Here is a 19,288-nt window from a genome sequence, read left to right on the forward strand (position 1 = left end):
GTCTATCTCTATGTCGCCGAGGAGAATCCTCATGATGAGAAGAGGAAATGTAGCTTGACCGATAAGGTCTGTAATCTGGATCATGAGGATACCCATGCCATGGAGGGTGGGGATCCCTGTAGTGTGGGTGTCGTTCCAACTCATGTGCGTAGGCACTATATGAAGTAGTGTTCCATGGGTAATCACCACGTTCATGAAAATCAAAAGTGTGAGGGTAATCTCTTAGTCGAAACTCCGGATGGGTGAGTGAAGGAGAAGATCGAGACATGTAGGATGAATGGCTAATAGACTCGTTGTAGCGTTCATCCTCCGAGCCTAGACGTGATGGGTCTGAATATTCGTGAGACATGATAAGGGGATGAGCGATAATCCGCTCGCCTGTCATAAGACGAGTAACGATCTGTAGGTGAACGTCGCATATTAGGGGAGTCTCTCGAATGTCTCCGTTCCTTGGAGGTTTTATGAACTCCCGTGTCCCGTTGAACCTCCTTTGAAGTGTGTCGATACTTAGGAGTCCGTATGTCCTTCGAAGTTCGGTTCGATGATGTTCGTTGAACCTCAGAGGTTCGACGAGGCTCGAATCTCTTTTGTTTGTCCGAAGATTTACGATTCGAACGTGACTGTCGCACCTCGGGAGTACAGCGACGTTCGGAGGTTCGACGATGTTCGACGATGTTCGAATGTTCGACGAGGTTCGGATGTTTGACGAGGTTCGGAGGGTCGGTTATGTTCGGAGGTGCGATGAGGTTCGGAGGTTCGATGAGGTTCAGAGGTTCGAGGTTCGGAGGTTCGAGGTTCGGAGGTTCGAGGTTCGGAGGTTCGAAGTTCGGAGGATCGAGGTTCGGAGGCCCGATGTTCGTAGGTTCGAGGTTCGGAGGTTCGGAGGTTCGGGGGTCCAAGTTCGGAGGTTCGGTGTTCGGAGGTTCGGTGTTCGGAGGTTCGAGGTTCGGAAGTACGAGGAACCTTCGATGGTGGGATGTTCTGTGAATCATCTCGGTGTCGAGAGTGAGAAGTACGTTGGTCAAAGTCTGAATGCCGATCCCCCGATGATTGCACTGAATAAAGTGCACTGACTGTCGATGCTAGTCGATCCCGGGACGAATGTCTATCTCCTTGTGAATCCTCTTTGGAATGGGAGGTTCGTGAACCTTGATTCGATGAGTCGTCATACGACTCCTGGTCTTGAGAGGATCGATCCTGCGAAGATCGTCGTATGGGAGATTTCGAACGACGGACCGAACTTATAGGGTCGACCGAGGTACCAGTACCATGTGTACCCTCTGAAGGTAAAACAGGAGCGAGCTCCATGTTAGTCGTAGAACACGACGAGTCGAAAGTACGAACCTCGGTCGGGTTGGATACGTTGGCTGACGTAAGCCGGTCACCCACACTCGTGTCTAACGAGAGGACTCGTCGAATGTCCGAGTCTCGGGATGTGGAAGGTAGGTTCGGCTTTGAAGGTGGATTCGTGGATACCTTAGACATGTCGTCTGTGAGAAAAGAGTCAGAGACCCCCTCATCGTCTAACGAGATCATGGGACCAGTTTGATCCCTAGTATTCTGGCCCGCCTGTGAGGGTGATCGGGCCGATCTCGCTTTCTTGACCGGTGTTTTCTTGGCTTTCGTGGATTTTTCTGCAGTCTTAGAGAGACGATCTGACACCCGACGCCGACATTTATGCAGGTACAGTTTGAAGGATTCATCTGGTAGATCGGAGCAGAGCTCGCAACGCTCTAATAAACTGCATAATCCACGACAATCCGAACATTGGGCATGAGGGTCGGACAGAGAGAAAACACGTCGGCACAAAGTGCAGACAGGTCTCCGTGTAGACTGCTCGTCCATTATGATGAATAACTATCCCAAACAGGGATATAAGTAAATTTGCAGGCAATTAGACGACAAAAATATGAAGATCGCTTGCAAGCGAAAAGAAAACCCCAAAATGGATTCCTGTAATAACAACACGTCACCACTGCGTGGCGATTTGAAAGAGAATGAGTTGACTGGGATAGACACGTGATCAGTGCAAGAAGGTCAACCAGCATGCATAGCGCATGGGAGGTGACCGTGACGATGTGAGGTATGACAGGGTTAATTAACTTTAGAAGCTTGAAACTTTTATTTCAGATACGTTTCCACTCAGAATCGAAAGAAGAAAGAGAGATGCATAGTGTGAGATAGGATAAGTTAAAAAATATCATACTTCGCCATCTAACGTCGGCCGAGTACGAACCTCTCGCCGAGAAAGATTTCGAACACATTTCTTTGAAGACAGTTTTCCTTCTGGCCCTTGCAACGGCGGCTCGAGTGAGTGAAATTCACGCTTTAGACGTCAACAGAGTGCGTTTCGAACGAACTGCACATGGGAAAGTATTTTTGGGACTACGATGGGATTTCATCGCCAAAAATCAACTCCCTGGTCAACCCGATCGACTATTCAGTATCCCACCGTTGACTGCCCTCTTAAACCCTGACGAAGACATATCGTTGTGTCCGGTACGTGCACTTCGAATCTATCTGGAAGCTGCGAAACCACTTCGTCGATTACGTAAGAGGTTATTCATCCCGCTCTCTGCGGCAGCTACTACGGAGGTATCCCGTACCACAATCTCGTTTTGGATACGCTCAGTGATCCTTCGAGCCTACACCTTCACTAGGCCTACCTGCTCCAGTCGCATCTAATCCTCACGAAACCCGTGCTGTCGCTTCCACCATGGCACTTCACAGTAATTGCTCCTTGACCGCAATTATGGAGGGATGTTTTTGGAAATCCGATACCGTGTTCGCTTCCCATTACCTCCGAGACATCTCAGTGACGGACGTTCAAGGTCTTCACCAGTTTGGACCCTTGGTACTCGCACAACAGATCTCAAAGACACACCTGCGCAGATAGAGAGATGTATAACCAGATTTTCATTACATTACATCCATCTCTATTTATAATAAACATTTGTCATGATTATTGGTGTTTATTGTATTCATTCGGGCTTCCCAGACTGAGTATCCGGTTGGAGGGTATAATCACTCGTCTGTAGAGATCTTGGTCTTCAACTCGAAGTCGTCATTAGACGCGGCCGATTTCGGTGTCCCGATCCCTTATTTCAAACACCTCTACTTTAGGTATGTGTGTTGAGTAACGGATCGATGATCCTTTTGTGGATATTGTTGATTGTTTCCTCTTCTCGTTTTTTACCCATCGATTCAATCACTGACATGATTGAGGGTTTGACGAAGCGATAAAAGAGATGCCGAGCGGGTCCAACCTATCGTCCTCTGGAGATAGGAATACCCCGTCTTGTAGATTCGACGACTGGATGTATACTCTCTCGAATATAAGTCGTACTCGTTCGTTTTAGACATGCGATTACGCTTGATTACGTTTGAACATGTTACACATGTTGTACCCGACTTATTGTGTTTCAGTTGTTCACGTATCAGGATCTCAACATTCTTTGAGAGTGTTCTTCTTATCCTGTCTACGAGTTGTTGTTTTTTGTTGTTGTTTTTTTGTTGTCTTACGACACTTAACTGTGTTACTGTATTAAGTATTGTACCACTGTTAAGTTCCAGCTTCCTCGTAAATATCCTACGGTTGTGATCTATAGACAAGGGAGTTGCGCCCCACCATCCAACCGTGGGATAAAATGCATAGTGTGAGATAGGATAAGTTTAAAAATTTGAAAATTTTATTATAAATTGTATATTTATATACTTATCCTATCTCACACGTTATATGCCCACCCGTCCATCCCCACATCGCAATTCCTTAGTCTATATGCTCTTGAAAGAGAATGAGTTGACTGGGATAGACACGTGATCAGTGCAAGAAGGTCAACCAGCATGCATAGCGCGCATGACCCAGATCTGGGAGGTGACCGTGACGATGTGAGGTATGACAGGGTTAATTAACTTTAGAAGCTGGAAACTTTTATTTCAGATACGTTTCCACTCAGAATCGAAAGAAGAAAGAGAGATGCATAGTGTGAGATAGGATAAGTATATAAATATACAATTTATAATAAAATTTTCAATTTTTTTAACAATCCGGGGGCATTTGACACTAAACGTGGTCAACATACATATAGTTCCATCTTTATCTTCAAAGAGTCAGAAAAACTTGTTAAAAATTAAATTAACATTATGTCTGAAGTTTATAGAGAATACAATATGTCTGGGGTACGATACTTGGAGGTAGGCATCTTCAGGGGCACCAACTGTACTCCCCTCTGTAATGGTCTGTTTCTTTATGCCCATGAATCGGAGTTTCTTCTCGGATTGGAAAAATCCAAACGCAGAATTTGGACAAGCATTTTATTAAAAGTGCAAGTCTCATGGAGATACAACTTTGCAGAATTGGATAGATTGTAATTTCGTTAATGCAGCGCGTAAGCGGCGCGTAAATAAGATTGTTTTTCTTTACTCCTGTCTATCAGTTTCAAAGACTGAAACGAAAATACAGCAGAGGTGGATATAAAGGCTTCGCATGTGGTGATTTCCTCCAAAATTACACGCTTCAGTCGCACAACAACCCCTAAAGGAGGTACACACCGACTTGCAGTAAAATATATGGAGTCACAACTGACACCTTTCACAAAAACAGATGATGAAACTTGATGATGAACGCTTGCTTATCATGTCGGTGTTGGCATCAATAACTTCATTATGTTACCTCTTCCAGCGCCCAGACAGGCCCGGACACGACGCCTCGTCAATTACGTAAGCCTCATGATGACGCAATTTGATATTCGGCCGGCACGTTCCAGCTGCTGTTCGGCAGTTCGGACGTTGTCTTATTCCAAGATGATCCTAGAGATGTTCTATGGGCGAGATGTCGGGTGAGCGTGGCGGCACAACTGCTACGTTATTGACGCTGAGAAAGTCTTGGATTCTCCGGGTTGGGTGAGCCTGGCATTGTCCTATTGTGGCGGTGTTCTGAGAAGGAGAACTGGCTGCAGAATGACATCACTGTACCGTTTGGTGTAGAAATATCAATCTCTCTGGAGACGTTATATACAGCAGGGCAACACCCAAGACCTGCGCCTGGCATGTCGTCCACGTGTGACGTCACATCAACAAAACAACCGAATTTGGTTGACACATCTACGGAATTGATACGACACCGTGACATAAATAGCTCTGACAATTCCTGGATTGAGACCAATTAGTGGCAGAACTGCATGCAACCGGTTGAGGGAGCACAACATCGGCGACCAGCGATACACCCAATTTTGCTTCCATGTCACTGTCAGGCAAGCCCAGCTTGGTGCAGACAGCATCTGATGTTTAGACAAGACTAGGACAGTATACTCTTCGCAGATGAGTCTAGGTTTCATCCCGACAGCTCTGAGATGATCGTGCAAAGGTCCATGGACAACCAGGAGATCGTTTTAGCAACGCTTGCGCTGCTTACCGTCGTCAGTTTTGGGGTAGGAGTGTAATGGTATGGGGCGTCATCACAACTCATGAGAGAACACAACTCATCATTGTTAATGGCAATTTGAAAGGCGTACGCTAGCAGGACGACGTCGCTCGAGATCATGTTCTACCCTTTATGCAAATGCAGGGAGGTAACGTCACGTTGTCCTCGGATAATGCCCGCCAACACGTTGCATGTGTTGTAGCCGACAACTTGAGGCAGCGTAACATTGCTGTACTGCCACGACCGCCTGTTTCTCCAGACTTCGGCCTCATAAAACATGTCTGGGATGAGATAAAGTGACGCCTACCGCAGGACCAGGGTCAGCCGGTAACATTAGCTCAGTTGGACAATCGTTGGTTGACATTTGGAACAACGTACCCTAGTTTCATTATTGCAGAGCTTTCATATTTAGCTTAACTGATTGGATTAAATCACTTTCACTTATATGTATGTTTTACATAAAGATTCTCCTATTCCAGGTGACGGAGCCACGTCCCGACCCCCGGGGCAACCTCCTCCAATACCTCAGACGAAGACGTATCCTTCCTCAGACTGCCTCTGTTCACAGAGACACGTGTTTCTGTATCTGTGCTTCCTCTCTTAGTGCAAGCGCATAAGAAACAGCGAAATGAATTAAATTCGAAAGCTCTCTTTTCGAATGAGCGGCAAATCGTCAGACACATTCTTTGCAACATCTAGTCCTCGTTTTATCTTTTAGTGAGTGACAAATAGACTTATCGAGCAAATGCGTACTCTCGAGATGCAATTTTGGGATGTCATTGGGACTTGGCTTGGATACCACATTATTTAGATGTCACGTTTGATCATTTTTTATCAGTCGAGTTCAGTTGTTACGGAATGGACGTGGTAGTCATCATATTCGGGCCTTTAATGCATGAATGGAATGGTGTTTACTTCTAACGATTAAAAAATCTATGACAGTGTAATTATATATTTCAACCAGTATTAAGTGTCAGTATGAAACAGTTTGGGTTCCTCGACGATGGTCAGTGCGTCTGACAGGTTCCAAGGAAGGATGCGGAGAGGGGCGGTGTGGAGCTTGTACCGTCATGCTGTCCCGTTATGACAGGAGGGAGAAGACTATCAGGTATGTATGGACATTGCAGAGAAGTTGATATGTTTATTTTATTTGCACACACACAGACACACGCACGCACGCACGCACGCACGCACGCACACATACACACATACACACACCCACACCCATCGCCAGACTCTAACCCTTTAAAAGACTTCATTATCTACACATGCGCTTTCACACACTCAACTAACTGTATCCCTCAATTAGAATTCTGCGCTTAAACAAAGGCTATGGCAATGTAACCTCACAGACTCATTGAAATACAGGCTACCGCTATGCCTGTTGTCATCCTGCAGATATTTGGAAACATGCAATCTCTGAAACAACTCTGCAGAACCAGTTTTATGGTAGGCCTCTTTTGTCAAGCTGCAAACACACCATCGAACGCTATGCCCTCTTGTTATTTTGTTGATAACCATGTTAGCGATAATCGCCAATTGCTATTCCGTAGCCACACATTCTATATATACTCACACGCCAAAGAAACGCAAGTGGTTTTAAGCAAATAGGTAACAAACACGGAACCACAAATTGATACGAGTTTTAGCATGTAGTGAAGCCTGATGGTGTTATCAATATTTTTGGATGCATTTTGGAAGCCCCGAGTAAAAACGCAACATAAAAAACGAATCGCCAAAACGCACCATTTCAATGAATATGTGGGTATCATGCACCTATTTCTCGCGAAATCGAAAATGCACGAACTGTCACGAACTATAGTGGGTATAAAACTGTGGCCGATTCTTGGACTTACCACTCCTTGGTCAACAATGCCAGGCCTAACTCAAATTCAGAGAAACCAGGCTATCGGACGTTTGGAAGCTGGAGAGTCTGTCCAAGATGTTGCCCGTCATTTCAACGTTAACATAACTACAATTTACCGTCTCCTGCATCGATACAATGCTACACAGACCACAGATGACCTTCCTCGGAGCGGTCGTCCTAGGCCCGCCACACCTCGACAAGATCGGCAGATTACCCGTCAACACCAGCGACATCCGTTCCTAACTGCGAGTGAAAGTGCTCGACAGACCATAGGGACACATAATCGACACATGAGACGGGACACTGTGATCCGACGTCTCCGTTCCAACAACCTCAGATGTCGCCGACCAGCACGTTGTCTACTAATATAACGCCATGGCTCTCTTGTTATTCTGCAGACAACGAAACTGACGCTGCGTCTCCCTTGTTATTCCCCATACAACGGAGCTACCGCTAGTTTCTCTTGTTATTCTATAGAAAATCAATATAGCACTTTAGCTCCCTTGTTATTCTGTGATATGACGCTCTTCTTTTTTCTGCGGACATCCCATCTAAAGCCAGATTTCCCTTGTTATTCTGAAGACACACATTTAACACTGTGATCTTTTTTATTCTGCAGACAATCATTCTCACGCGATGCCCCTCTTGCTCTTCTCCAGTCTAACGTTTTGTTATTCTGCAGACACACAATCTGATGCTATGCCCTATGTCCTCTTATCATTCCGCAGATACTATATAAAGCTATGTGCTCTTGTTAACCAGCAGGCTCACTATATACAGCTATGTGCTCTTGTTAGCCTGCAGGCTCACTATATACAGCTATGTGCTCTTGTTATTCTACAGACGCAATATGAGGCTATGGCTCTCTTGTTATGTCCTGTCGTTATTCTGCAGGCACACAATCTGACGGTATGTCCTGCTGTTACTCTGGAGACGCAATATGAAGCTATGCCTCTCTTGTTATTCCGCAGACACACAATCCAACGCTATGTCCTGTTGTTATTCTTCAGACACACTATCTAATGCTATGTCTCTCTCGTTATTCCGCAGACACATGGCCGTGAACGCCTGTCTACTGCCGCTGTGTTCCCTGCACAACATGGCGGTCACTACTGTGGAGGGGGTTGGCGACACGAGGCGGGGACTGCACAAGATCCAGGTAGGTGATGGATGATATAATTCATAAAACAAGAACAGTTAGTATAAACCACTTGTAAAGTAACCATTCCCGAGTTTCACTTCTAAGCCTCCCTGCATTCCAGGAGTGTCTCGCCGAGGCTCACGGGGTTCAGTGTGGATTCTGTACATCTGGCATGGTGATGTCCATGTACACACTGTTGAGGAACATCCCTCGGCCCTCCCAGGAGGACATCCAGTTGGCCATAGAAGGTATGTGGCATCCTGATCCTAAAAGAATAGTTTTCAAAAGTCAACTCAGGCTAGGTGGGGATTACCCTTCACAGGTCATACTAACAATAGGCAATAGAAGGTTTGTTGTTGTTCTCTTGGTCTCCGAAGGACAACTAGCTAGTCAAGCAATGTGATCTCTATGAACTTTCTAGAAGCGTCATTATTAATCCAGCCTTACTACATTGTACACGCACACATACATACATAAATACATACATACATACATACATACATACATACATACATACATACATACATACATACATACATACATACATTCTCCCAAAATATAGGAGATCATGAAATATAAATTCTATTATCGCTCGTCAGAACAAAGATCAGCTTTGAAGAAAAGACTGCAACGGATAGAACGGTAACCTACTAAACGCCCCCAACACACCCAAATCAAGTTTTTCACATTAGCTATACAATATCACATCCTTGGATGTCACCCGTGCACAGGCAACCTGTTGAGTACAATGATTTCCCAATAAAAACTAATTGAATTCATTGTTACCGTTTATACCTTTATTTATACACTATTCATTTGTTTAACTAATTGGTCACTAATTTGATTTGGCGCAAACAGCCATTGACTCCAATTTCCGTGTAACATAAAACACTTTAATGTTTCGCTTTCGTGATCTAACATTTCAGGTTATAACTATCATCTCATACACAACAGCTGATGCCTAGACATGTACTCTCCCAAAATGGTAGGGGGCCATGAAATATAAATATTATGATCCGTCGTTAGAAGATAGATAACATTTGAAGAATGACTGCCAGCGGTAGAATGGTTTCGGAACCAACCCTCCAACACATTCCAAACATTGCACGTGGGCCATGAATGTCCTACGGAGGGGAGGGGGGAGGTCATTCGTGACATGTCCGTCAAATCACTCTGAGCCAGTAGTATTGTTGAATTGTCTTATCGTCAGTAGCACGTAAGCTTTCATAGGATACCATTCAGTATTTGTTTGTTTGTTTGTGTGTTTGTTGTTTAACGCCGCACTCAGAAATATTCCAGCTATATGACGGCGGTTCTGAAAAATAATCGAGTCTGTACCAGACAATCCAGTGACTGACACCATCAGCATCAATCCACGCAATTGGGATGCCATGACATGCATCAACCAAATCAGCAAGCCTGACCGCACGATGACGTTAGTCAACTCTTACGACAAGCATAGTCGCCTTTTACGGCAAGCATGGGTTGATGAAGACCTAATCTGTTCCAGACCTTCACGGGTTGTCCCATTTAGTGATTTGCAGACTTTGTAACAGCTTTCTGAAGACACAAGATGTTAAATGGTCACAAACAAGGCTTAGGACATCGGGCCCAAACAATCAATCAAATCACTGTTCACTTGCAATAGGCCAGCTGAGTTACTGAACGACGATGACAAATCATCTGCATGCTCGACGACCACCGTTAGCATATCGACACATTTTAGCCCGACGCCTATGGTGTTACTGCGTAGAAACTGGGGAAATCGCCGATGATCTCGTATAATGTTTTCCAGATTCACTCTGGGCTTTCTGGGGCGGTCGGGTAGCCTAGTGGTTAAAGCGCTCGCACGTCACGCCGAAGACCCGGGTTCGATTCCCGACATGGGCACAATGTGTAAATCCCATTTCTGGTGTCCCCCGCCGTGATATTGCTGGAATATTGCTAAAAGCGGCGTAAAAACATACTCACTCACTCACTCACTCTGGGCTTTCTGGATAGGTGTGGGCGTGGGCGTCCTAACGAACGTCATGCGTAAGGAAACATGGCAGATTTGGGCTTGGGTCTGTAATGATACGGGGCAGGAAAACTATGACTGCACTGAAAGAGGAGAGGACGAGACTCCCTAAAATTGTCATTGGGATATTTATTCGGACAATACCACGCAGTATAAATGAAGGTTTGACAAATCGTGAGGGCATATAAAATATATTTTTGTCAAATCATCTCGAACGTTATTTTTGTGACTAAAGCCCCACCCTCTTCGTTTTTCACGGGGTAACTCCCACTCAGAGGTATTCACGCACCTGCCAGGTGAGGTAATTCTCACTCAGAGGTATTCACGCACCTGCCAGGTGAGGTAACTCTCACTCGGAGGTACTTACGCATAGTTCTCAAACGTTCTTTTTGTGACTACACCCCAGCCCCCATCTTCTTTCTTGATTGTTTTCATCCTCATTCGCCAACATGTTCTGTACGTTGATAGTCATGTTACACCTAGTCCTTTTTCTTATCCACGCATAACCACTCGATACCTGTTGGTATTTCTGTAATCCTATGGGTTTTTCGAATACCCCCTACTATGTTTGGAGGGTATTTAAATGTAATGTAAGACATTCGATTGTGCTGAATACGATATCCGTGAAGATCCGGGTTAAAATTGGTCTTCAGCAACCCGTGTTTGTCGTAAAAAGCGACTAACGGGATCGGGTGGTCAGCGTCGCTGACACGGTTGATGCATGTCATCGTATCCCAAATGTGTAGATCGATGCTCATCATGTCAATCACTGAATGTTCTGGTCCGGACCCGATTATTTACAGACCGCCGTCATATAGCTGGAATGTTGCTGAGCGTTACGTTAAACAACAACTGAATACGATGTTTGTGCGATTTTCAATAGGCAACCTCTGTCGATGTACCGGGTATAGATCAATTATAGACGGATTTACAAAGGCAGCACAGGTAAGTCCTTCCTCATATTTGCTAACTGTGCCATCCATTGTAATTGTATATTGTTTTTTCGAGATAATACGGTTTTTAAGATCCCCTGTATTGAAACCATCTACCTGACTTAAGTATGTAAATTCAAATTTCCCCACGCTGTGTTTACACAATGTACAGAAGGGTGGCTCTTTTGCAGGCCAGATGTTGTCAAGGTGACGAAGTCACGTGTGCATGTCGGTCAAATGATACAGAAGATTATCAGGTAGGAAGCAGTGTCTCTCGTGCGGGAACAGATCACCTCATGTCATCACGGTGATGACTGCACTGTGCTTTCCAGTTTTCTCTTTTTATATTTGAACAGTTAGAGCGAGTTACATATGGTTTACCTCCGCTTTGATCTGTGTTTCCGTTTTATCAGTGGAGTCTGCTAGCTGTATATCTGAGGAAAACCCGAGCTGATGCCGGACCTAATTCGGCATCAACAACTTTCGTAAAAAACACGATCAGTAACATGGCTGGTTAATTAATCATCATAATCAGGGTGAATTAGGTATTGGAACATACGATCAGAGAATTCTGGCAAAACCTAAGGGACGCAACTCTTCACAAAGAATTGCGGCGCCTTAGGATATCCACCCCTCTCTCGCTTGAAATGTGAAAACCGTTGATGACACATTAGGGATACAATTGCCCTATGGTTTAAGGCGTTTCACCTCGGTGTCCAGGGTTGCAGGGCAGTTGTAGGTTTGACTCCTAATTTCATTCTGATGATTACTCTTGGTTTATCAGCACTTTGTCATTACTGTCTACTTTGAATACCTATCTACAACCTGTGTCACATTGGACTTTCCTCACACATGTACCTGACACGTCCTGATATAACTGAAAAATTGATCAAGGAAGCGGTAAACCGCCATCTTTCTCTTAAAAGGCGGCTTATTTAAAGAGTAACCCCTCTCTACAGTAGATCAAAGCACAACCATATTTTTCTTCACAAGATGTCATTTATGCATTTGAAAATTCCGGTTGTGGTGATTTATTTTGGTGGCAAACGTGTTTTGGGGTGGTAAAATGGACATTTTTGTCTCAAAATTAAATTAATCAAGGAAATTACCGTAAACAAGTCAGTTTGCATATTGGATTTCTTATTTCATCACAAAGTCGAAAACATGAAAAAAGGAGCTGCATCTGTCATGTTGTTGTCAAATATAAAACATGTTATTATCGCCGATGTTATATATAAATAATTGCTGATAACATTGACTTACTTTGAAGTGGCAGTGTGAAGTACTTATCTGCAATGGCTTCAATATTGTCTGTAATTCATTAACAAATCCATTACTGTTCTCCAATATTGTAAGATACATTTAGTCACTGCCATTGTCACAGTCACTGTCACTGAAGTCTTCATGAATGCAAGTGGTATATCCTTGTAATTATCCTTGACATGTAATTTTCCCTGCAACCGGTGAGGCCAACAAACTCGTGAAGGTCTAGTTGTTATCGCCACTTCCACTACTGGTAGTTCTACTAAACAGTTCACTGTAAGTTTAGCATTCATAGGATATGAAATGTCAACACCAGAGAACAACCGGTCTCGATACCGGCGTAACAGCAAAATAGCAGTGAAAACTCAACATTACTACAGATCACTACAGATCACTACAGATCACTGTAAATCAGTGGAAAATGCATGCATGTCATGCCCTACCGGTAACACCTGCCGCTCGCACAATTTGCATAACAAGTAATTGTTTGTATGTTGCCTTCCCTTCGGTTGTTGTCTTCAAACAAACCAGAGAATGAAGTGATAGACCGGGAGAAAATTCAGTGACTCGATAGCGCATTTACTGTTAATTTTGAATTACGTCTACTGTGTACAAGTGCAGAAGTGTGTTTGGAACGCAGCATGGCTACAAAGCCACAATATTCTTTTATGCCATGGATAAATATATATCTCGGTCATGTTCATTTGTTGTTACTTTTCACTACCTTTGACAGTCTTGTCATACCTAACTGTACGCGTGTGGTTTAAACGACTTTCTCTTATGAAGAATCAATGTAATTACAAATATAATGATCATAGTAGTGCATTCCTTGGGTATTGAGAGCAATAGTGTATTCATAAATATTCTAATTCTGAGTCCACAGTATCATCTGCTTCTCCATTTGTGATGTGGAGCAGTTATTATTTCGTTGTGCACATTTATTTTGTTTTTTCGTTTAATCTATAAGGCTTTACCAAGCATACCCAGAACCAGTAATGATAGATGTAGGTGCATTTGTAGCATGTTTTATACTGCTTATGTGTAATTTTTAGAAGTTGGCCTTCAAAGGGATATTGACCTTCAAAGTGACCTCTACGGTGGTTTAAAAAAATCGTTGATATTAGGCAAACCTTAACAATATCCTCTACAGAAGTAGTATTTCCTAACGGGCTAATAATTGGAAAACGAAAATAAAGCGTAAAATAAATTTCTTTGTTTTGGGCTTAGTCTCTCTAATAACTCAATTTGTGCGAGGCTATATGTTTTAAAAAAATGCACTCACTACCTTATTAGGGGGACTTTATTTGATTGTCTCTAGTTTTTCAACAGAAATATGCATTTTGACCCAGAGACAGTATCTGCCACCAAAACATTTGACCACAAGCTACTATTTCTAGACTGCTGAATACAAAGATACAAAAAACATCTATTTTATTTGTTCTACTATGGGGAGGGGTATGTCGGCAGTTTTGGGGTCTTGCAACTACTCTAAACTCAATACACCCTCATTTCAAATACTACTTATAGTACCACAACCTGCACATTTCCTCATAAACCCTATCCTATAAATATAGATCTACTGTTTGTTTGTTGTTTGACGCATTAGTTGGCAATATTCCAGCTATATGACGTCGGCCTGTGAACGATTGAGTCGAAACAGACCTGGGCCCACTTGCACAAAGCGACCTTAGCGCTAAGATGATCTTAACTCCCATACTTTAGCATAGGCTTACAATAGTCTTAGCGCTAAGATCGTTTTGTGCAAGTGGGCCCAGATCTAGCCTATCCATGTAGCAGGCTTATATACATGTTCTCCTATTGCAACTGTTGGGCCAAACATCATTGTATTGCCAGAAGGCCCCGGATGATAAGCACACGTTCTGTTCCCGAGAACCAACCCAGGATGTCATCTTCCCCCCACAGCTGATGGTTAGTTGTTATGTTGCATGCAAGTCAACTTGATAAATCAGCAAACATTGTAACTTGATAAATCAGCAAACATTGTCACTTGATAAATCAGCAAACATTGTAACTTGATAAATCAGCAAACATTGTCACTTGATAAATCAGCAAACATTGTCACTTGATAAATCAGCAAACATTGTCACTTGATAAATCAGCAAACATTGTCACTTGACAAATCAGAAAACATTGTCATAAAACAATGGGCATCTATTAAATGTCAGCTTCCATTCAGTCATATTATCATGTATATTACAGTTGACTTTAACTTAGCTATTTCTGTACTGTCTTAACATGTAAAGTATAAATGTCGGGAATAGATTCATATTTACTGTTAACTTACTGAAACGGATGTTGTTTTTTAACTCATTAATGGCAGCTGGGTGAAGACAATGAACAATCCCTCACATTTGAGCACGAGGGAACCACGTGGATACGGCCTCCCAACCTGCACGCTTTGCTGCAATGTCTTGCTGAGAATCCCACAGCGAGGCTCATCGCTGGAGGCACAACTATCTGTATGTTAAAACTTAAACACCTGTCAGCTTTATGAGTGAGTGAATGAGTATGGTTTTACGCCGTTTTAGCAATATTCCAGCACTATCACGGAAGGGGACACCTAAAATGGGCTTCACACATTGTACCAATGTCGGGAATCGAACCCGGGTCTTCGGCGTGACGAGCAAACATTTTAACCACAAGGCTACCCGACCGTCCCGTCAGCTTTGTAAAGTGAAGCACTATTACTTCAGACAGAAACCTTGTTGACGGTTACTGCTAAGAAAGTCTGTAATTCACAAATGGACACAACTCGTACTCATCATACCTTAATCCAGACATATCCACACTATTTCAAACTGGACCGTAGAGTCCGGATTAACTGGGTACAAGTACAGATTAAATATAGCATCTGATTCCGATGGCTATTCTGTCAAGTGAAGGTTTAAAGAGATGAAATGGTATGATCTTGTTTAACGCCTGTTTCCCTTTGCTGTAATTTCTAGAACAGTCATGAGAAAATCACCGTGAGCATGGTCAATATCCATAATATTGTTCTTCAGTTCTTGACTTGAAGCTGAAACATAAGCTGCCCCAGACCTTGGTGTCCACCAGTCACATCCCCGAGTTGACAAGGCTGACGGTTGAGGATGACCATCTGGTCGTGGGGGCCGGCATCACATTGGAGGAACTTAGGACCAGACTCCCGGGACTCGTCTCGCACCTGCCAGGTGAGGCAACTCTCACTCGGAGGTATTCACGAAAGTAACAGGTGAAGTAATTCTCACTCGCAGGTTTATAACCACGTGCCAGGTGAGGCAACTCTCACTCGGAGGTATTCACGAAAGTAACAGGTGAAGTAATTCTCACTCGCAGGTTTTCCACCACGTGCCAGGTGAGGCAACTCTCCCTCGGAGATATTCACGTATGTGCCAGGTGAGGTGTACATGTAACCATCAATCGGAGGGATTCACGCACCTGCAAGATTTGGTTACTCTCAATCGGAGGTATTCACGCACCTGCAAGGTTTGGTTTCTCTCAATCGGAGGTATTCACGCACCTGTAAGGTTTGGTTACTCTCAATCGGAGGTATTCACGCACCTGCAAGGTTTGGTTACTCTCAATCGGGAGGTATTCACGTGCACCTGCAAGGTTTAGTTACTCTCAATCGGAGGTATTCACGTGCACCTGCCAGATGAGGTAACTTTCACTGAGCGGTACTCGGGTTACATAGTCAGATTTTACTTGTGTGCTGCGTAACATTAACGAAACAAAGACAGACTGATATTCTATAAGAGTCCCAGGTAAGAGGTTATTCTTCGGAAAACAACGCCCTTTTAAAAAACAAAAGGGTGACGTCACTAGAAGTTTACAATTCATATACCTGGCAGATGCATGTTATAATAGATAGACATGGTACCATCAACAGATAAACCGTGAGGATGGGGTAGTATTTGTTAAGGCAAATGTTCCCTTAAACAATGCTTCTTTGCTAATTTAAGCATGTCTTTTGCAGGCTGGAGGACCCGGTCTGTGAAGGTTTTGGGGGATGCTCTCCGCTGGGTGGCCGCAGGACAAGTCAGAAACGTGGCGGTGGGTATCACTAAGTCGGTATCTACAGTATCATTGTTGGCTCAGTTACGTATTGAGACAGGGTACATTTGGGCGTGAAGAAATGTTACTTATTATTTTCACTGTTGCTGCAGAGTGTTGGGGGGAATCTTCTCAACCCGGCCACAGTTTCGGATCTTCAACCGGTTTTCTTGGCCATGGACGCCATGCTGCACATCGACAACGCTAGTAAGATCCCTGGTATCTCTGATAAATTATCCAAAAGAATTACCTGTTCACTTTTTATACGGCAAAAATGAAATTCACAACGACAACGTTTCCTTGTTCAGTAACGGATCGACCACATAATACTCCCGGGGAGGATGGGATTGTTTAAAAAAATATCTTTTTGCCGAAGATCCTTGAAAACAATACTTTTGCCTCAGGATTTACCTGAACAAATTTGACACTGAATATAACTGATATATAGAAAGGTTTTTGTGGGTCGCGAAAGAATGGTTGCGCTTCTACTGTCCAAAACAAGAGTTTTATGTCTTGGAAACTGGAAAGAAAAGAATAATGTCTCTATGAACCCAAACCCCACTGACGTTTTGCTGTCAATATTTTGTTATAACCCCAACTTTCTGCATGCAGATAGCGGCGAGAGGACCATCCCGTACCGTGATGCAGTGATGACCTCGCCACCACAGCAATGTCTGGCACCTGGCGACGTCCTCGTGTACACCAGCTTCCCATTCACTAGACAGGTGTGTCTTTGCTTGATCTTTTACGTCGGATATTTGTATTGTGATGAGGCAGAGTTAACTTCCAAAACTTTTCCTTTTCACAGGATGACCACATGATGTTCTTCAAGCAGCCAGAACGTCAAGGTTTTGATACAGCTGTTGTCAACACAGTTCCAAAGATAACCTTTAAACCTGGACGTAATATCATCGAGGAGCTTCATTTCACTTTCGGTGGCAAATGTTTCCAACCAATTGTGAAAACCCAAAACTGTATGCAGCACGTAGTTGGAAAGTATGTATGAGTGCTGATGTTGAGAATATACGGTGTTAACTCGAGAAACAAGTTTTCTACATGTAAACTGTATGCTATCAATAACTGATTTTTAATTCAGTTTTGTTAACTACCCATTGGCGGTTAATGCAATGTCTTAAAGGGATATGCCCACTTTTCCGTTTATGCTCAGGATCTGGTCTTTGTCACTGGTGCCAACCGTTCTTGCCTCCCTTGAAAACCTCCTTGACAAGTCAGCCATCACTGACGACGCCCGGCATGTCGCGATGGCCCAGGCTTTCAAATTCATGTTTGCTGTTGAGGAGACCCTCACTGGACAGGTAGTCTGTTTGGATCAACCTTTGATATTGATGATGTATATTATTGAGTACATCCTAGCATAGATATTCAGTCACCCGTCATCACAAGTATTTGTGCAGTCCTGCACCTTGTCGAACATCTGTTTATTATGAAAACAAAACAAAACTAGATTCATGTAAAAGCAAGTCTATCAAGCTCTATTATGGAATCAGCATCAGGAAATTGTATCTCTAATAACAATTAGATGAGAGAAATATATTGTGTAATAAAAACGTACATAGACTATACGTTCGTCTAGTAATAGTGCGATCTGGATGTTAAACCTTCTCTGCCCAGACTGTCCGCAATGCTCCCTCTGCCCTATCTACTGTCGACTACGAGAGTACCCGAGTGTTTGACAATGTCGGTCCAGTTCAGCTTCCGGAGGATGACATGCGTCGACCTATCCCACACTCCAGTGCGCTACAGATCACGTGTGGGGAGGCTGTGTACCTGGATGACATGCCGAGATGTGAAGGTAGTAATGGCAACATTTCTTCATAAAATGGAAAATGAACCACATGTACAGCAAAGATATATCTCATCTTAACCATTGCAACCATGAGAATAATTCTACAAATATGTACTCATATGATTGTAGATGAGTTGTTTGCTGGACTTGTGTTGAGTACGAAGCCACACGCTCGGGTCGTGAATGTAGAAACGACGGAGGCTCTCGCGTTGCCAGGGGTGACAGGATATGTGGATCACCAGGATGTGCCAGGAAAGAACCTTTGGGGATGTTTTGTAGAGGAGGAAGAAGTGTTTGCTGAAACAAAGGTTATTTCAGGATGTAAAGCGTTCTGACCAAACAAACTTAGTGATCATGAATATTTTTGGGATAGTGTTTTGCAGTAGAGACCGAACAATTTCATACATATATCCCCAAAAATATTCAAACTGTTTTTCTTGTATATATGTACATACGAATAGATATCAGACAGTTTTAAGCCTGGTATAACATGGTTATGGTTATGTTTACTGCATGTTTATTAGTATTGAAGTTTGAGTCATCTTTCACAATTTGGAGTGCTTCAACTGAGTGAGTGGCTGATAACTAACTTCTACTCCAAGGTACCCTACTCTTTAGCATCAATGGACAAAACTGAATATAGAGCAGGCATAAATTGTTTTACCCAGGAGGGTCAATCACCAAGGATGTTTATGAACGGTTGTATGTGGAGGTTGCACCATCATGTACAACAGTGAATCGTTGGGTGCGACGTACGAGAGAGATTGGAAGATGACCCTTGCTCTG

General features: G+C 43.4%; 1 protein-coding gene across 1 annotated transcript in view; it reads left to right on the top strand.

The window, feature by feature from the left end:
• Nucleotides 1–19,288, top strand: part of LOC124123859 (xanthine dehydrogenase/oxidase-like) — a 61,646-nt gene that overhangs the window by 16,624 nt on the left and 25,734 nt on the right. The window contains exons 2-17 of the mRNA XM_046487047.2: nucleotides 5,902–5,959; nucleotides 6,434–6,530; nucleotides 8,340–8,448; nucleotides 8,552–8,678; nucleotides 11,331–11,392; nucleotides 11,571–11,636; nucleotides 14,497–14,571; nucleotides 14,984–15,122; nucleotides 15,666–15,833; nucleotides 16,619–16,695; nucleotides 16,809–16,902; nucleotides 17,308–17,420; nucleotides 17,504–17,691; nucleotides 17,864–18,011; nucleotides 18,328–18,508; nucleotides 18,632–18,810. Coding sequence (XP_046343003.2) covers nucleotides 5,902–5,959; nucleotides 6,434–6,530; nucleotides 8,340–8,448; nucleotides 8,552–8,678; nucleotides 11,331–11,392; nucleotides 11,571–11,636; nucleotides 14,497–14,571; nucleotides 14,984–15,122; nucleotides 15,666–15,833; nucleotides 16,619–16,695; nucleotides 16,809–16,902; nucleotides 17,308–17,420; nucleotides 17,504–17,691; nucleotides 17,864–18,011; nucleotides 18,328–18,508; nucleotides 18,632–18,810 — 1,881 coding nt within the window. The remainder of the gene's footprint in view (nucleotides 1–5,901; nucleotides 5,960–6,433; nucleotides 6,531–8,339; nucleotides 8,449–8,551; nucleotides 8,679–11,330; nucleotides 11,393–11,570; nucleotides 11,637–14,496; nucleotides 14,572–14,983; nucleotides 15,123–15,665; nucleotides 15,834–16,618; nucleotides 16,696–16,808; nucleotides 16,903–17,307; nucleotides 17,421–17,503; nucleotides 17,692–17,863; nucleotides 18,012–18,327; nucleotides 18,509–18,631; nucleotides 18,811–19,288) is intronic.

Source organism: Haliotis rufescens, unplaced genomic scaffold (genome assembly GCF_023055435.1).
Source record: "Haliotis rufescens isolate VD_foot unplaced genomic scaffold, xgHalRufe1.0.p SCAF_3, whole genome shotgun sequence".
NCBI classification, from domain to species: domain Eukaryota; kingdom Metazoa; phylum Mollusca; class Gastropoda; order Lepetellida; family Haliotidae; genus Haliotis; species Haliotis rufescens.